At 45.4% G+C, this 18,475-nt stretch overlaps 1 protein-coding gene across 1 annotated transcript in view; it reads left to right on the plus strand.

Moving 5' to 3' along the window:
- Positions 1-18,475, plus strand: part of Bend3 (BEN domain containing 3) — a 46,053-nt gene that overhangs the window by 9,563 nt on the left and 18,015 nt on the right. The window contains exons 2-3 of the mRNA XM_004660608.3: positions 11,902-11,949; positions 16,648-16,850. Of these exons, the coding sequence (XP_004660665.2) occupies positions 11,913-11,949; positions 16,648-16,850 (240 nt within the window). The 5' untranslated portion in view covers positions 11,902-11,912. The remainder of the gene's footprint in view (positions 1-11,901; positions 11,950-16,647; positions 16,851-18,475) is intronic.

Below are 18,475 nucleotides of genomic sequence, written 5' to 3' on the forward strand. Positions count from 1 at the left end.
TAAAAGGAAAACAAAACAAAAATCAAATAACTGTACGTGGTGGCACACACCTTTTAACCCAGCATGCAGGAGACAGAGGTAGGGGGATTGCCATGAGTTCGAGGCCACCCTGAGACTACAAAGTGAATTCCAGGTCAGCCTGGGCTAGAGCAAAACCCCACCTTGAAAAAAAGAAATCAAGTAAATGCCTGCATCATTAAAGGCTGACCATAGGCATCGTGGCTCCACTGCAGTGCTCCGTGGTGGACACCTTCTCCTTTACGCTTTTCACACAATTCTGCGGTGAGGTCGGTGTGTTCAGGTCAGTCAGCCATGTTAACAGAGAAACAGCTCTCTAGTATTAGGTGATAAATGTTCCCAACTGGGCTACAAGATAACATTTTATTTTATTTTTTAAAATTTTTAAATTTTTATTAACATTTTCCATGATTATAAAAAAATATCCCATGGTAATTCCCTCCCTCCCCACCCCCACACAACATTGTATTTTTAAATTTATTTTGATTGGGATCTTTTTTGTATAAAAATTTTCACTTATTTGAGAGAGGGGAAAGAGAGAATGGGTGTGCCAGGACCTCTTGCCACTCCAATGAATTCCAGATGCATACATCACTTTGTGCTTCTGGCTTTATGTGGGTACTGGGGAGTTGAACCTGGGCCAGCAGCCTTTTCAAGCAGGTGCCTTTAACTGCTGAGCTATCTCCCATCAAGAACTCTCACACCAGGAGTCTAAGGCAGGAGGATTATAAGTTTAAAGCCAGTTTAGGCTCCATAGACCCTGTCTCTAACAAAATACTTAAATTTCACTTGTGCTATGTGACATAGTCTTTAAAATGATAACATCACTTGCCTGCAAAGCCTAAGAATCCAGGTTTGATTCCCCAGAACCCATGTAAGCCATATGCACATGGACTTTGTTTGTGGTGGCTGGAGACCCTGGTGCGCCCATTCAGTCTCTCTCTCCTTAATAAATAAATACAAAACAAAATAACATCTTTTTTTTTTTTTTTTGTTTTTTTGAGGTAGGGTCTCACTCTGGTCCAGGCTAACCTGGAATTAACTGTGTAGTCTCAGGGTGGCCTCGAACTCTCAGCGACCCTACCTCTGCCTCCCAAGTGCTGGGATTAAAGGTGTGCGCTACCATGCCTGGCTTTTTGAAAATGATAACATCTTGTAGCAAGTAAATGAAAAGTTTGATAATGGAGTTTGTCTATTTCCTTTATAGTAAGTTAACTTGCTTTTATATATATATATATTTATATTTATGTGTGTGCATGCACAGAGCCAACATGGGAGGTCTTCCTCAATCCCTCTGTTTGTTTGAGGTAGTGTCTCACTCTAGCCCAGGCTGACCTGGAATTCACTATATAGTCTCAGGCTGACCTCAAACTCTCAGAGATCCTCCTACCTCTGCCTCCCAAGTGCTAGGATTAAAGGAGTGTGCACTACCATGCCTGGCTTTTTAAAAAAAATTTGTATTTGAGAGACGGAGAGAGGATGGGCACACCAGAGTCTCCAGCCACTGCAAACAAACTCCAGAAACATGTGCTACCATGTCCATCTGGTTAACGTGGGCACTGAGGAATTGAACCTAGGTCCTAAAGCTTTTTGGGTTTTTTAAATTTTTATTTCTTCGAGGCAGGGTCTCACTCTAGCCCAGGCTGACCTAGAATTCATTATTTAGCCTCAGGGTGGCCTTGAACTCACGGTGATCTCCTGCCTCTGCCTCCTGAGTGCTGGAATTAAAGACATGTGCCACCCTGCCTGGCTTATTGTTTTCTTTTGTTAAAAGATTTCCTTTATTTATTTGAGACAGAGAGAGGGGTTGAGGAGAGAGAGGGAGTGAGAATGCATGTGCCAGGGTCTCCAGCCACTGCAAATGAACTCCAGTGCATGCACCACTATGTGCATCTGGCTTATGTGGGACCAGGAGAATCAAACACAGGCAAGCGCCTTAACCGCTAAGCCATTTCTCCAGCCCGATGTATATTTATTTTAATTTAATTTCATGCCAGGCATGATGACACATACCTTTAATCCTAGAAATTGAGAGACTGAGATAGGAAGATCACTATGAGTTTCAGGTCAGCTTGGGCTACAAGAGTGAGTTCTAGGTCATCCTGAGCAAGAGTGAGACTCTCCTTCAAAATTTAATTTCATTGGCTGTGGTGGTGCACACCTTTGATCCCAGCATTAGGGAAGAAGAAGTAGGATTGTCAAGAGTTTGAGGCCAACCTGAGACTACATAGTGAATTCCAGTTCACCTTGGGTTAGAGTGAGAGCCTACCTCAAAAAAACAGAAAACGTACAAGAGAGACAGCTTAGTGGTCAAGGCACTTGCCTGCAAAGCCTAAGATTTCCCAGTACCCATGTAAGCCAGATGCTCAAGGTGATATGTGTCTGGGATTCATTTGCAGTGGCTAGAAGCCCTGGCGTGCCCATCTCTTGTCTTTCCCCACCTCCTCTGTCTCTCAAAAATAAATTATTATTGTTTTTTCTTTTTGTTTTTCAAGGTAGGGTCTCGCTCCAGCCCAGGCTGACCTGGAATTCCCTATGTAGTTTCACGGTGGCCTTGAACTCATGGTGCACCCACTTCAGCTCTGATCACTGATATTTTATTTTTTTAATTAATTAATTAATTAATTAATTTATTTATTTGAGAGCGACAGACACAGAGAGAAAGACAGATAGAGGGAGAATGGGCGCGCCAGGGCTTCCAGCCTCTGCAAACGAACTCCAGACGCGTGCGCCCCCTTGTGCATCTGGCTAACGTGGGACCTGGGGAACCGAGCATTGAACCGGGGTCCTTAGGCTTCACAGGCAAGCGCTTAACCGCTAAGCCATCTCTCCAGCCCTGATCACTGGTATTTTAAATACCTTAAATGACTTGATCTTACAAACATTTTTAGCTTGGCTTTGTGCTTATGGACATAATTTTAAATATGTTGTGATGCTGAGCAAAGATTATTATACTTATTTTTGTTTGTTTTTCGGGGCAGGGTGTCACTCTAGCTCAGGCTGACCTGCAATACACTGTCTTCTTGGGGTGGCTTTGAACTCAAGGTGATCCTCCTACCTCTGCCTCCCAAGTGCTGGGATTAAAAGTGAATGTCACCATACCTGGCCTTATTTTCTTCTTCTTTTTTTTTACTTTATTTTATTTATTTATTTGCTAGCGGGGGGGGGGGGGAGGGAGAGAGGTGACAGACAAAATGGGTGTGCCAGGGCCTCCAGCCACTGCAGATGAACTCCAGATGCATGTGCCCCCTTGTGCATCTGGTTTACATGGGTACTGGGGAATCAAACTTGGATCCTATGGTTTCCCAGGCAAGCGCCTTAACTGCAAAGCCATCTCTCCAGCCCTATTTTTGTTTTTATATTTTTTTTCAGCATTAAAGTATTATATGCTCATCATAGATAGAATTTTGGAAAGTAGGGGAAATCTGAAGGAAGAACCATTCATAATCTTCTAATTGGAGGTAATTAACATTTTGGCATATTTCCTTCCAGCTGCTTGCTGGCATTTTCTAATTACACAGTTGAGGTATCCCCAGTGAACTCTGAAGTATGTTATTATTGACTGGGTAGCCCTATAATGAACAATTGATTTTGAATCTTTACGCATAATTTAATGCTTATCTCTTTCTGCCAGTAGAGGTTTTGAAGTTTTTATGTTGAGACAGTGTGTGGAGCTTGACTTCCTAGCTGTGTATAATGGAAAAACAATAGTGATCCAAGGCCACCATGTTCCACATCACATTCTGTTTGATCTCTTACATTTTCTTCTTAGGTTTTCTGTAGTTGTCTCATGATTAATAAGGCTAGTGGTGAGCTGGAGAGATGGCTCAGTGGTCCAAGTGCTTGCAAAGCTGAATGGCTTGGGGTTCGATTCCCTAGTACCCATGTAAAGCCAGGTGCACAGAGCAGTGCATAGGTCTGGAATTTGTTTGCAGTGGCAAGAAGTCCTGGCACAGTCATTCTCTTTTGCTCACCCTCTCTCCTTGCAAAATTATATATATTTATATATTTTTATCATATATATATATTTATTTATTTATTTACTTATTAAAGGAATGCACCACCATGTCCGGCTAACTAAAAATAATTTAAAAAAAAATAAGGCCCGGTGTGGTGGCGCACGCCTTTAATTACGGTACTCAGGAGGCAGAAGTAGGAGGATCGCTGTGATTTCGAGGCCACCCTGATATTACACAGTGAATTCCAGCCTGGGCCACAGGGGGACTCTACCTGGAAAAACCAAATCCAAAATAAAATAAATAAAACAATCAGGCTAGAGGTTGTTGAGAGCTCCCTGTAGCAACAAGCCTGTCCTGGAAGCTGGCCGGGGTGTCAGCTTTGCTCACAGACCTGCTGGCCGGTTCTCTGCCTCTGGCCTGTGCTTGTTGCGCTGACTTGCGAGTGTGTGAGGCTCTGTAAGTGACAGAAAGTTTGGTCTACATAGAACATGAGTGTGATGAGGAAGATTCTGTTACACCTTGGTTTTTTAAAAATATTTTTGAGGGACAGGGAATACGATGGAGAATGGAGTTTCAACGGGGAAAGTGGGGGGAGGGAGGGCATTACCATGGGATAATTTTTATAACCATGGAAGTTGTTAAAAAAATTGGGGGCTGGAGAGATGGCTTAGCAGTTAAGTGCTTGCCTATGAAGCCTAAGGACCCCAGTTCAAGACTTGATTCCCCAGGATCCACGTTAGCCAGATGCACAAGGGGGCGCATGTGTCTGGAGTTCGTTTGCAGTGGCTGGAAGCCCTGGTGCACCCATTCTCTCTCTCTCTCTTTCCCTCTGCCTCTTTCTCTCTCTGTCTGTCACTCTCAAATAAAATTAAATTTAAAAATAAATAAATAAAAAATTGGAAAAAATAAAACTAAATACTTTTAATTTATTTACTTGACAGAGAAAGAGGGTCATGGGGAATCGAACCTGGGTCATTTGGCTTTGCAGGCAAACGCCTTAACCACTAAGGCATCCCTCCAGCCCTACATCTTGTTTTACATTGGTGGAATTATTTACTAGGTAGGCAACGACCCCCCCCCCGAAATAACTTTAGTATTGTCTCTCCCCTTAAAGGAAAAAATGTCTAGTAAGTCTGTGTCAGAGAGTCTGCAGATGCATGCGCCCCCTTGTACATGTGGTTTACATGGGTCCTGGGGAATAGAATCGAGGTCCTTTGCTTTGCATTCAAATGCCTTACTGGCTAAGCCATCTCTCCAGCCCAGAGGATTTTAAGAGGTCAAGCCTGCATACTGAGACCCTGTCTTACTTCCTTCCTCCCCACCTCACCCTTAAAAAAAAAAAAAAAAAAAAAAAAAAAACCTCCGAAGAGCCAGGCATGGTGGTACACACCTTTAATCCCAGCACTTGGGAGGAGGATTGCCATGAGTTTGAGGCCACCCTGAGACTACATAATGAATTCCAGGTCAGCTTGGGCTAGAGCAAAACCCTACCTTAAAAAAAAAAAAAAAAACCGGGCTGGAGGGATGGCTTAGCAATTAAGGCATTTGCTTGCAAAGCCAAAGGATCCAGAACCCACGTTAGCCAGATGCACAAGTGGGCGCATATGCCTGGAGTTTGTTTGCAGTGGCTGTAGGCCCTGGTACTCTCATTCTCTCTCTCTCAAATAAATAAAAATAATATAAAATAAAAATTAAAAAATATATATATATTTCCTTCCCCCTCTTTGGAGATTTTAAAAAATATATATATGGGCAGGGGGTGTTGCTGATGTTGAACTTGCTCCGTAACTGATGATCTTTAACTTTGTTTTTTTTTGGGGGGGGTGGGGGGTTGAGTTAGGGTCTCACTCTAGCTTAGGCTGACCTGGAATTCACTATGTAGTGTCAGGCTGGCCTTGAACTCACAGCGATCCTCATAACCTCTGCCTCCCGAGTTCTGCGATTAAAGGCATGTACCACCACGCCCAGCTTTCTCTGACATTTTTAAGCTTTCCTCTGCCAATGACAGTCACTTGACCTAAGGCATGTAGTCTAATTGCTTTAAGAATGGGCAGGAATGAGTTTGAGGCCACCCAGAGACTACATAGTGAATTCCAAGTCAGCCTGGGCTAGAACGAGACCCTATCTTGGGGATAAAAAGCCAATATGCTTAAGTTAGATTTTTTTTTTTTAACTTTATTTGAGAGAGAGAAAATGAATGAGTGGGCATGCCAGGGGGCCTCCAGTCACTACAAACAAACTGCAGAAGCATGTGCCACCTTGTCCATCTGGCTTACATGAGTCCTGGGGAGTTGAACCTGGGTCCTTAGGTTTGCAGGCAAGCACCTCAACCACTAAGCCATTTCTCCAGCCTGAGTAAGCTTAATTTCATTGTGTTGCTTATAATTTCTTTCTTTAAAAAATTTTTTGTTTTGCTTATTTTAATTTATTTATTTGAGAGTGACAGACAGGAAGATGCAGAGAGAGAGAGACAGAGAGAGAGAGAGAATGAATATGAATGGGCACGTCAGGGCCTCCAGCCACTGCAAAATCTAGATGTATGTGCCACCTTGTGCATCTGGCTTACGTGGGTACTGGTGAATTGAGCCTTGAACCGGGGTCATTAGGCTTCACAGGCAAGTGCTTAACTGCTAACCCATCTCTCTAGCCCCTATAATTTATTTCTTTTGAGAGAACGTTTATGCTTATATAAGAATTTCATTTATACATTGTATATACATGTACATACATATAAATACATATGTAAATTCTAAAAAAAAAAAAAGAATGGGCAGGAGGTGGGCTGGAGAGATGGCTTGGTGGTTAAGCACTTGCCTGTGAAGCCTAAGGACCCCGATTCGAGGCTCGATTCCCCAGGACCCACGTTAGCCAGGCGCACAAGGGGGCGCACACGTCTGGAGTTCGTTTGCAGTGGCTGGAGGCCCTGGTGCACCCATTCTCTCTCTCTCTGCCTCTTTCTCTCTGTCTCTCTCAAATTAAAAAAAAAAAAAATGGGCAGGAGGGGCCGTTGGAAGTATTGCCTGGGACATGCAGGCTCCGAGGTCATTCCGCAGTGGTGGTAGCTATGGGGCTCCTATAGAACCTACAGTAAGTCCTAACAGACAGACAGGCAGCTGGGAAGAATTTCTGTGGCATGCTAGGCATCTGGGTGCTCCCTGTCCACCCAGGAAGAACATGTGACCCTTCACTGGGCAGATAACCAGGAAGTAGAGGTAGCAACGTGGTACCTATCTCCTTTCTCCCCGACCTCTACATTGTTGCTATGTTGTCACTCGTTGCCTGGGGATGGGGAAGTGACCTGCATGTCCCCTGGTTGAAACCGGCACTGCTTGGGTAGAGTGTGTTGCTGGCTGGCATTCCAGCAGCTTCCTTGCTGTAAGACAGGGCTTCCGCAGCGTCTGCTGGACAGAGACCTGAGTCTAGAACTGGGTTTGTGTTCATCACAAACACCAGAAGAATGAGGACTCTGTTTCCTGAAGAAGCATGCTTACTCAACCCTGGCCTGGCGCTCATTGCCTGCGTGCCTCTAAGCGAGTTCCCTGCCCCTTCTTTTTTCTTCTTCTTTTAGCGTCTCTGTGTGTGTGTGTGTGTGTGTGTGTGTGTGTGTGTGTGTGTGTGTGTATACGTACACAAACCAATACCAGATGCACGTGACACTTTCCATTTTGCTTTACCTGGGTGCTAGGGAATCGAACCCATGCCTGTAAGGTTTTGCAGGCAAGGGTCTCTGACCACTGAACCATCTCCCAGCCCCTGGCTCTTTTTTTTTTTTTTTGAGTCGGGAGGGGGTGGTTCAAGGTAGGATCTCACTCTAGCCCAGGCTGACCTGGAATTCACTCTGTAGTTCCAGACTGGCCTCAGACTCGTGGCAGTCCTCCTACCTCTGCCTCCTGAGTGCTGGGGTTAAAGACATGCCATCACGTCTGGCAACCCCTGGTTCGTTACTGGTGCAGCTGGGGTTAAGGCAGACCTGGCTTGTACACGCAGTGGCAGCTTGCTGTGCACTGTGTGGGCCACATTGTTCAGTAGCACTCCCCCGACCTCAACCAGAAGCAGGTTTGGGTTTCCAGACCTTACTAGTGGGAGATCTCCCAACAGAAGCTCCTGCCCTTCCCTAAGACTTTATGGTAACCCCCGCCCCCTAGCTTGCTCCCACCTGAGCAGCACATTGAGGGACTGCAGTGTCGCTCAGAACATACCTTCCTTCTCCCCAAGTTCCATTCTGCCAGACTCTACCGGCAGCCTGGTATCATTGGCCTTTGCCTGCCTCTGAGCTCCACTCTGCTCTTACGTGATGAGGGCCAGCGCAACATGGTGGTCACATAGTGTAATGGGGTTACATAGTGTAATGGGGTTACATTGTGTAATAGTTGCATATAGTATCAGGGTGGTTGTGCCTCCCGAGTGCTGGGATAGAAGGCATGCACTACCACGCCTGGCTTTGTTAACCCTTTTAATGCTGTTTTCCTTAGTCAGTATCTTTGCAATTCACCATTATGATCCCTTAAATAAATAAACTTTGCTATCTCCTCTGTTTACACCTTTAATCCCAGTACTTGGGAGGCAGAGGTAGGAGGATCGCTATGAGTTCAAGACCACCCTGAGACTACATAGTGACTACATAGTGAATTCCAGATCAACCTGGGCTAGAGTGAGACCCTACCTGAAAAACCCCCAAAACAAACAAACAAACAAAAAAAGTAACTTGTAGGGCTGGAGAATTGGCTTAGTGGTTAAGGCACTTGTCTGCAAGGCTTAAAGACCCGGGTTCAATTCCCCAGTACCCATGTAAAGCCAGAAGCATAAGGTGGTGCATGCATCTGGAGTTCATTTACAATGGCTAGAGGCCATGGTGTGCCCATGCCATCTGTGTGTCTGTCTCTCTCTCAAATAAATAACAGTATCTTTTTTAAAAAAGAATATAATTTTCAGTTGGGCATGGTGATGCATCCTTATAATCCCAGTAGTAAGTTCAAAGCTAGCCTGGGTGGCATGGTGTTATAGTTACCTTTTTTTTTTTTTTTCCCTGAGGTAGGGTCTAGATACAGCCCAGGCGGACCTGGAAACAGGATTAAAGGTGTGTGCCACCACACCCAGCTCAAGAGAGGGAAGTTTTTAATTTTGGCTGACAGTCTCAAGGGGAAGTTTTATGATGGCAGAGGAAAGCTTGGTGTAGTAGATAGCTCCGCCTTGCTGGGATGCTCATCCAGCCAAACACAGTTTTATGGGAGGAAGGGATTTACTTCAAGCTTGTAGAATCCAGGGGACATTCCGTGGCTTCCATCCATAAATCCAAACAGAGAGAAACTCACCAACAGGCAAGGAGCAGGATCCCGGAGCTCACACTGCTCTCTACTCCTTTGGGCTGGAACTCAGATCCGCCCCCAGTGACACCTCCTCCAGCCAGGTGACTGGAGACAAGTTTTATTTTGACACCTGAGTCACGGAGGACATTCATTCAAACTACCACACATGGCCTGAGCAGAGGCCAACACCACAGCTGGAGAACAGCAACAGGAGAGTGAGCTGAGCTCTGCCAAGGGGGAGCTGGCTGTAACACCCCTAAGCTTGCACTCCCCCCCCAAACAGATACACACCTCCTCCAGCAAGGCTCTTCCTCCAATTGGCCACCAGCTGGGGACCAGCCACTGAAGACATGAATTTAAGGAGGGACATGTGATTCAAGCCACCACCCATGGCCAACCCAGCCTCGGAGCAGTTATTTCTGTAGTGAGCTTCCTCTGGCAGCCTGTCACTCATTCTGCCCCGTCTGTTTTGCTGCTTCTCACCTCTGCCCTTGAAAGCAGGGAATAGGTTACACGACTGAGCAGCACTTTCCAAGGGTAATTGGCAAGCTCGAGCACCGGGCACCGAAGTGTGGTTTCCTGAGAGGCCACCCCTGGCTTGGCTGGGAATCACATTTGAATTTCTGCCTGGCACTGACAACCTTCCTGCCTGCTTAGGGTCACCCAGCTCAGATGCAATGTTTGTTTGTTGAAATAACGATGGAAGGAGTGACTAAACATCACCTCTGGTAAAAATAGTGTGTGAGACCTTGAAGTTGACCTTTTTTTTTTTTTTTACCCTCTTCTTTCAATATCACTCTGTGTTGTTTTGCAAGAAGGCTATAGCTTCATGAGCAAGGATTACTTTTTTTTTTTTTTTTTTTTTTTAAAGGTAGGATCTCACTGTAACCCAGGCTGGCCTCAAGTTCACAGTGATCCTCCTGCCTCAGCCTCCCAAGTGCTGGTATTAAAGGTGTGGATCATCGTGTCCAGCTAAAGATTTTTTTTCCTTGTTTTATTTTTTAGTCCTCTGGAATTTATTAATTAAGAGATGAAAAGAACCATGCTGGGCTGGAGAGATGGCTTAGCACTTAAGGCACTTGCCTGCAAAGCCGAAGGACCCAGGTTTGACTCCCCAGTACCCACATAAACCAGATGCACAAGGTGGTGCATGTGTCTGGAGTTTGTTTGTGGTAGGGCACCCATTCTTTCTCTCATCTACCTCAAATAAATATAAATAAAAATGTTTTTAAAAAAAAGAAAAAAGTAAATAAAGAAGAAAGAAAACCAAAAAAAAAAAAAAAAAAAAAGAACCATGCTTGTCTTAGAGGGTGTTTGAATCCGTATGCACCATGTGTTAGTTATTACAGTGTGCATAGATTAGCTAGACATGGTCTCTCTTGTCCCCTCTAAAACAGGCTACCACATTGAACATACACCACTCCTTGCCCCCCTTTGTAACTTACTAAATATTGTAGGCAACATTCCTATTACAGAAATGTCTCGAGGGGCAGGAGAGATGGTTCCATGGTTAAAGGAGTTTACTTGCAAAGCTTCCTCAACCAGATTCAATTCCCCAGTACCCACATAAAGCTGGATGCATGGAGTAGCACATGTGTCTGGAGTTCACTTGCCATGGCAGAAGGGCCTGGCACACCCGTTCTCTCTCTTACTCTGCCACTTTCTCTGTCTCTCTGTCAAATAATTAGACAAAATATGTTTTTAAAAGGCTAGAGCGATGGCTTAGCAGTTAAGACGCTTGCCTGCAAAGCCAAAGGATCCCAGTTCGAGTCCCCAGGACCCACATAAGCCAGATGCCCAAGGGGGCACATGAATCTGGAGTTTCTTTGCAGTGGATGGAGGCCCTGCCATGTCCATTCTCTTTCTCTCTACCTGCCTATTCTGTATCTCTCTCTCTCTCAAATAAATAAAAATTAAAATTTTTAAAAATATATGTTTTAAAAAAGACATGTCAGCCAGGCGTGGTGATGCATACCTTTAATCCCAGTACTAGGGAGGCAGAGGTAGGTGGATCATCATGAGTTGGAGGCCACCCTGAGACTACATAGTGAATTCAGGTCAGCCTGGGCTAGAGTGAGACCCTACCTGGGGAAAAAAAAAAGCCATGTCTTGCTAGGCTTGATGGTACTCACCTATAGTCCCAGCTCTTGGGAGGCAGAGGTAGGAGGATTGCCATGAGTTTGAGGCTTTTTTTTTTTTTTTTAATAATTTATTGAGAGAGAGACGGAGCACCAAGGCCTTCTGCCATTGCAAACAAACTCCCAACACATGTGCCACTTTGTGCATCTGGCTTTACATAGGTACTGGGGAATTGAACCTGGGCCACTAGACTTTGCACACAGTGCCTTTAACCGCCGAGCCATCTCTCCAGCCCTCAGTGGATAGTTTAAGCTTTGTTACCCACATAAAGTGTTGCCGAGGGATCTGCAGGCGTAAGCTAGGCCTGGCCGCCTCTGACCACGTGCAGACAAGAGGAAAGGCACACCGCCCTGCCTGCAGCCTTGCTTGGTCCCTGGAGCTGGGCTGGGGGGGGTGGGGTAAGGGCACTCTTCTGGGTAAGGAACATTAAGAAATAAATCAAGCAATGAATGAAGGCTTCTCTTTATCTTTTCATTTAGTGGAATAGAAGATGAACTCAACTGAATTCAGTGAAGATGTAGAAGAAGGTAAAAAATAAGTTTTAAATTTAATATATATTTTTTTAATTTTTATTAACATTTTCCATGATTATAAACTATATCCCATGGTAATTCCCTCCCTCCCCACCCCCACACTTTCCCATTTGAAATTCCATTCTCCATCATATTACCTCCCCATTACAATCATTGTAATTATGTATATACAATATCAACCTATTAAGTATCCTCCTCCCTTTCTTTCTCCACCCTTTATGTCTCCTTTTCAACTTACTGGCCTCTGCTACTAAGTGTTTTCATTCTCACGCAGAAGCCCAGTCATCTGTAGTTAGGATCCACATATGAGAGAGAACATGTGGCACTTGGCTTTCTGGGCCTGGGTTACCTGACTTAGTATAATACTTTCCAGGTCCATCCATTTTTCTGCAAATTTCATAACTTCATTTTTCTTTACCGCTGAGTAGAACTCCATTGTATAAATGTGCCACATCTTCATCATCCACTCATCTGTTGAGGGACATCTAGGCTGGTTCCATTTCCCAGCTATTATAAATTGAGCAGCAATAAACATGGTTGAGCATGTACTTCTAAGGAAATGAGATGAGTCCTTTGGATATATGCCTAGGAGTGCTATAGCTGGGTCATATGGTAGATCAATCTCTAGCTGTTTTAGTAACCTCCACACTGTTTTCCACAATGGCTGGACCAGATTGCATTCCCACCAGCAGTGCAGAAGGGTTCCTTTTTTTCCACATCCCCGCCAACATTTATGATCATTTGTTTTCATGATGGTGGCCATTCTGACAGGAGTGAGATGGAATCTCAGTGTAGTTTTTTTTTTTTTTTTTTAATTTTATTTATTTATTTATTTGAGAGCGACAGACAGAGAGAAAGACAGATAGAGGGAGAGAGAGAGAATGGGCGCGCCAGGGCTTCCAGCCTCTGCAAACGAACTCCAGATGCGTGTGCCCCCTTGTGCATCTGGCTAACGTGGGACCTGGGGAACCGAGCCTCGAACCGGGGTCCTTAGGCTTCACAGGCAAGCGCTTAACCGCTATGCCATCTCTCCAGACCCTCAGTGTAGTTTTAATCTGCATTTCCCTGATGACTAGTGACGTAGAACATTTTTTTAGATGCTTATATGCCATTCGTATTTCTTCCTTTGAGAACTCTCTATTTAGCTCCATAGCCCATTTTTTGATTGGCTTGTTTGATTCCTTATTATTTAACTTTTTGAGTTCTTTGTATATCCTAGATATTAATCCTCTATCAGATATATAGCTGGCGAAGATTTTTTCCCATTCTGTAGGTTGCCTCTTTGCTTTTTTCACTGTGTCCTTTGCGGTGCAGAATCTTTGTAATTTCATTAGGTCCCAGTGGTTAATCTGTGGTTTTATTGCCTGAGCAATTGGGGTTGTATTCAGAAAGTCTTTGCCAAGACCAATATGTTGAAGGGTTTCCCCTACTTTTTCCTCTAGCAGTTTCAAAGTTTCTGGTCTGATGTTAAGGTCTTTAATCCATTTGCACTTAATTCTTGTGCATGGCGAGAGAGAAGAATCTATTTTCATCCTTCTGCAGATATATATCCAGTTTTCAAAACACCATTTGCTGAAGAGGCTGTCTCTTCTCCAATGAGTATTTTTGGCATTTTTATCGAATATCAGGTGGCTATAGCTACTTGGGCTTACATCTGGGTCCTCTATTCTGATTAAATTTAATATTTTTGAATAGGAGATAAATTCATACAGTCAAAAAGAATTTTTGGGGCTGGAGAGATGGCTTAGCGGTTAAGCGCTTGCCTGTGAAGCCTAAGGACCCCAGTTCGAGGCTCAGTTCCCCAGGTCCCACGTTAGCCAGATGCACAAGGGGGCGCACACGTCTGGAGTTCGTTTGCAGAGGCTGGAAGCCCTGGCGCGCCCATTCTCTCTCTCTCCCTCTGTCTTTCTCTCTGTGTCTGTCGCTCTCAAATAAATAAATAAAAATTAAAAAAAAAAAAAAAAGAATTTTTGGTGTCGTATGTGTGGTGCAGTGTGTTTAGTGTATGAGCACGTGTGTAGATGTGCATACCCGGTGTGCACACATATGAACACCAGAAGAGAACTTCCGGTATCCTCCTGCGTCACTCATCCGCATGTTTCCTTGGCACGGAGTTTCTCATTCAACCCAGAGTGGCCAACTTTTGGTCAGCTTGATGACCTGCAAGCCCGAGTGATTCTCTTGTCTCTGCTTCCCATGGGACGGGTTGCATGTGTGTGTGGCCATGCCCAGCTGTTTACGTGGGTGCTGGGGAATTGAACGCAGCTTGGTTCAGGCCCTCGAAGGTCCATAGGCTTGTGCAGCAAGTGCCTTTACCTGCTAAGTTGTCTCTCCAGCCCTAAGTCCTTTTTCTTTTTTTTTGCTTTCTCCACCTCACCATGGGTCAACAATTTCTATTTCATTACTGTTTTATCTTTTTGTTTGTTTGTTTGAGGTAGGTTCTCAGTCCAGCCTAGGCTGACCTGGAACTCGATTGGTAGTTCCAGGCTGCCCTTGAGCTCACAGCGCTCCTCCTGCCTCTGCCTCCTATGCTGGGGTTAAAGTGTGAAAGTGTGCACCGCCATAGCTCCTTTATTAAAAAAAATATTTTTCTTTATTTATTTGAGAGAGAGAGGCAGGGCGAGAGAGAATGGGCATGCCAGGGCCTCCAGCCACTGCAAACGAACTCCAGATGCGTGTGCCACCCTGTGCATCTGGCTTATGTGGGTCCTAAAGAATGAACCGTGGTCCTTTGGCTTTGCAGGAAAGTGCCTCAACCACTAAGCCATTTCTCCAGCCCCCAAATATTTTTTATTTATTTACTTGTGAGCAGAGAGACAGAAAATGAGAATGGGCAAACCAGGCCTCTTGCCACTGCATACAAACTCTAGATGAATGTGTCACTTTATGAATCTGGCTCTACCTTCCTATTAAGGAATTGAACCTGGGCTGTCTGGCTTTGAAAGCAAGTGCCTTTAACTGCCGAGCCATTGTCGTGCCCCCCCCCCGCCCCAAGCACTGCCCAACTCCCAACACCTTAGATTCACTCTAGCCCAGGCTGACTTGGAATTCACATTGTCGTCTCAGGATGGCTTCGAACTCACAGTGATCCTTCTACCTCAGCCTTCCTAGTTCTGGGATTAAAGGTGTGTGTCACCACACCTGGCTCTAGCTTTTTTTGTTTTGTTTTTCGAGGTTTCTCACTGTAGCCCAAGCTGACCTGGAATTCACTATGTTGCCTCTCCCTCTTTCTCACTCTCTCTCTCTCTCTTTTTTTTTTTTCGAGGTAGAGTCTCATACTAGCTCAGGCTGACCTGAAATTCACTATGTAGTCTCAGGGTGGCTGTGAACTCACGATCCTCCTACCTCTGCCTCCTGATGAGTGCTGGGATTAAAGGCGTGCGCCACCATGCCCACTTAGAGTAACTATTTTTTTTAATGTTTTTACTTATTTATTTGCAAGGAGAGGGGGGAACAGCTGCCAGAGCCTCTGGCCACTGCAAATGAATTCCAGAGGCATGTACCACTTTGTGCATCTGGATTTGTGTGGGTACTGGGGAATTGAACTTGGGCCATCAGGCTTTTGCAAGCAAGCATCTTTAACTGCTAAGTCACCTTTCCAGCTCCCAGAGTTACTTTTTTTTTTTTTTTTTTTTTTTGAGGTAGGGTCTGAACTGTAGCCCAGGCTGACCTGGAATTCACTACATAGTCTCAGATTGGCCTTGAACTTCTACCTCTGCCTCCCCAGTGCTGGGATTAAAGGCATGTGCCACCATGCCCAGCTCACAGTTACTTTTTACTTTATTTTATTATTTTATTTCTTTGAGAGAGAAAGAAGATTGGGAGACAATGGGTGTGTCAGGGGCTCTAGCCACCACACATAACTCCAGACACATGCTCCACCTTGTGCATCTAGCTTTTGTGCGTAGTGGGGAATAAAACCTGTGTCCTTAGGCTTCACAGGCAAGTGCCTTAACTGCTAAGCCATCTTTCCACCCTACAAAGTCAGTTTTTAAAAGCACAACATGCGGGCTGGAGAGATGGCGTAGCGGTTAAGCGCTTGCCTGTGAAGCCTAAGGACCCCAGTTCGAGGCTCGGTTCCCCAGGTCCCACGTTCGCCAGATGCACAAGGGGGCGCACGCGTCTGGAGTTCGTTTGCAGAGGCTGGAAGCCCTGGCGCGCCCATTCTCTCTCTCTCCCTCTACCTGTCTTTCTCTCTGTGTCTGTCGCTCTCAAATAAATAAATAAAAATTAAAAAAAAAATTAAAAGCACAACATGGTAGTATTAGGCAGGAGCTTGGAACTGCACAGTGACTTCTAGGTCAGCCTGGGCTAGAGTGAGACCCTCCCTTGGCAGGGGCGGGGAGATAGTATTAGGACTGGGAATGGCTCAGAGGTAGAGTGAGAGAGGCCCTTGGTTAGATGTATCCACAGAAGGGAAAACGGTAAATTTTAATTTTCTCCATTCTACTCCCTCACTCCCCCCCAAAAGCCTTTTAAACCCATTTTGAGCTTGGGGCATAGTGTTATTGTCTAGCACTGGCATAATAGGTAAAGAGCACATTGTTGGAAGCCACAGGCTTATTGTGACTGGATGTCATCTTCGGGTGACACTGCCAAAGAGTGGCCCACAAATACCTGCCCCTTAGAGAACCCCGCTGTTTCCACAGAGACTACCAATCCCTCCTGTTGAACCCTACTTCTCTACCACAGTTCTAAAAATCAACACTGTGAAGGTGGAGACCGACGGGGAGGATGCTGTGCTGGACTGCTCACGCAACTCCAGGCCCACTGAGAAGCACCCTTTGGACGGCGTCCTCAGCGCCCTGCAGGAATCCAGCAAGCGGAAGCAGCCGGGCAGCGATGGCCTGCCAGACCCTGTCCCCAGCGTGAAGAGGAGGCGGCTGATTCCCGAGGTGAGGCTCCCTTCCCCAGCCCCCAGCGCCCCCAGCCCGGCCTCACCAAAGCGGAGTCTCTGCACTCATGTTTCATTTAAGCTGTCCTGTCTCCATACTTGATGGTAGCAAGAACAGTTACTAGAAGCCTACCGTGGCTCTATTTTATTTTGTTTAAGATTTTTTTTTTTTTTTTTTTGTCATGCATGATGACAAACATGAAAAACCAAAAAAAAAAAAAGAGGCTGAGCTGGGAGGATCACGGTGAGTTTCAGGTCAGCCTAGACCACAGAGTGAGTTCCAGGGTGGCCTGGGCTAGAGTGAGACCCTACCTTGGAAAATAAAAATATTTTGGGGACTGGAGAGGTGGCTTAGTGGTTAAGGCAGTTGCCTGCAAAACCTACAAGGGACCCAGGTTTGATTTCCCCAGTACCCACATAAACCAGATGCACATGATGGTGCACGCAGGTCTGGAGTCCATTTACAGCGGCTGGAGGCCCTGGCATGCTCACTTTCTCTCTTTCTAAATAAATAAATACTGTTAAAATACTTATTTGTAAGAGAGAGAGTGTACACAACCGATACCTTTTATGGCTGCAAACAAATGTCCATCTGGCTTTATGAGTGTGGTTGGGGAATTGAACTTGGGCCACTAAACATTGGAAACACATGCGTTTGAATGCTGGGCCATCTTCCCAGCTGTGGTGGTTTGAGTCAGGTGTCCCCCATAAACTTAGGTGTTCTGAATGCTAGGTCCCAGCTGATGGAGATTTGGGAATTAACGCCTCCTGGAGGGAGTGTATTGTTGGGGGCAGGCTTATGGGCATTATAGCCAGTTTCCCCATGCCAGTGTTTGGCACACCCTCCTGTTGCTGTGGTCCACCTTATGTTGGCCAGGGGGTGATGTCCACCCTCTGCTCATGCCATCATTTTCCCCTGCCATCGTGGAGCTTCCCCTCGAGCCTGTAAGCCAAATAAACCTCTTTTTCCCAGAAGCTGCTCTTGGTTAGGTGATTTCTAACAGCAATGCGACCCAGACTGCAACAGTAAAGTGGTACCAAGGAGTGGGGTTGCTGCTAGACACCTGACTATGTGGCTTCAGCCTTTTGTAGCTGATTTTCAAGAGGAAAGTGGAAGGAGTTGAAACCTTGGCCTAAGAGATGCCTTGCAGTGCTGTAAGTACAGCTTAATGGACTATTCTGGTCTGAGCTCTAAGACCTGAATGCAGTAAGAACTATGGACTGTGAGGTTTGGCTTATGAGGGTGAGAAAGAGCTGTGCCTGGACTGGGCTAGCAGTTTGTGTGAGAAGCTTGCGCTTATGCCCATGTCCTGAGAAGTTGTGCAGGGTTGCTTTGCGTAGAAATGAACTGGTGTGTGCAGAAGGATATGGCACAGAAAGGAAAATCTTTGGGTGAACTGCTGCCCATTCAGCTGCAACTGAGAGATTACAACCTTTGAGACTGGGCTAGCTGACCTGCGCTAGGGCAACAAGAAGAATGTCAACTCTTTTGAAGGGGCCTGAGTGCTCAAGGAGTGTCCTGTTCTTCAAAGTCTGCTTTAATCCCCCCTGGATTAACAAATTGGCACCCTACCTGGTATTGTGGAGTATAAGAAATGCTGGAAAGAGGGTCATTGAGTTTGCAAC

This window comes from Jaculus jaculus, chromosome 7 (assembly GCF_020740685.1).
Source record: "Jaculus jaculus isolate mJacJac1 chromosome 7, mJacJac1.mat.Y.cur, whole genome shotgun sequence".
Classification (NCBI taxonomy): Eukaryota; Metazoa; Chordata; class Mammalia; order Rodentia; family Dipodidae; genus Jaculus; species Jaculus jaculus.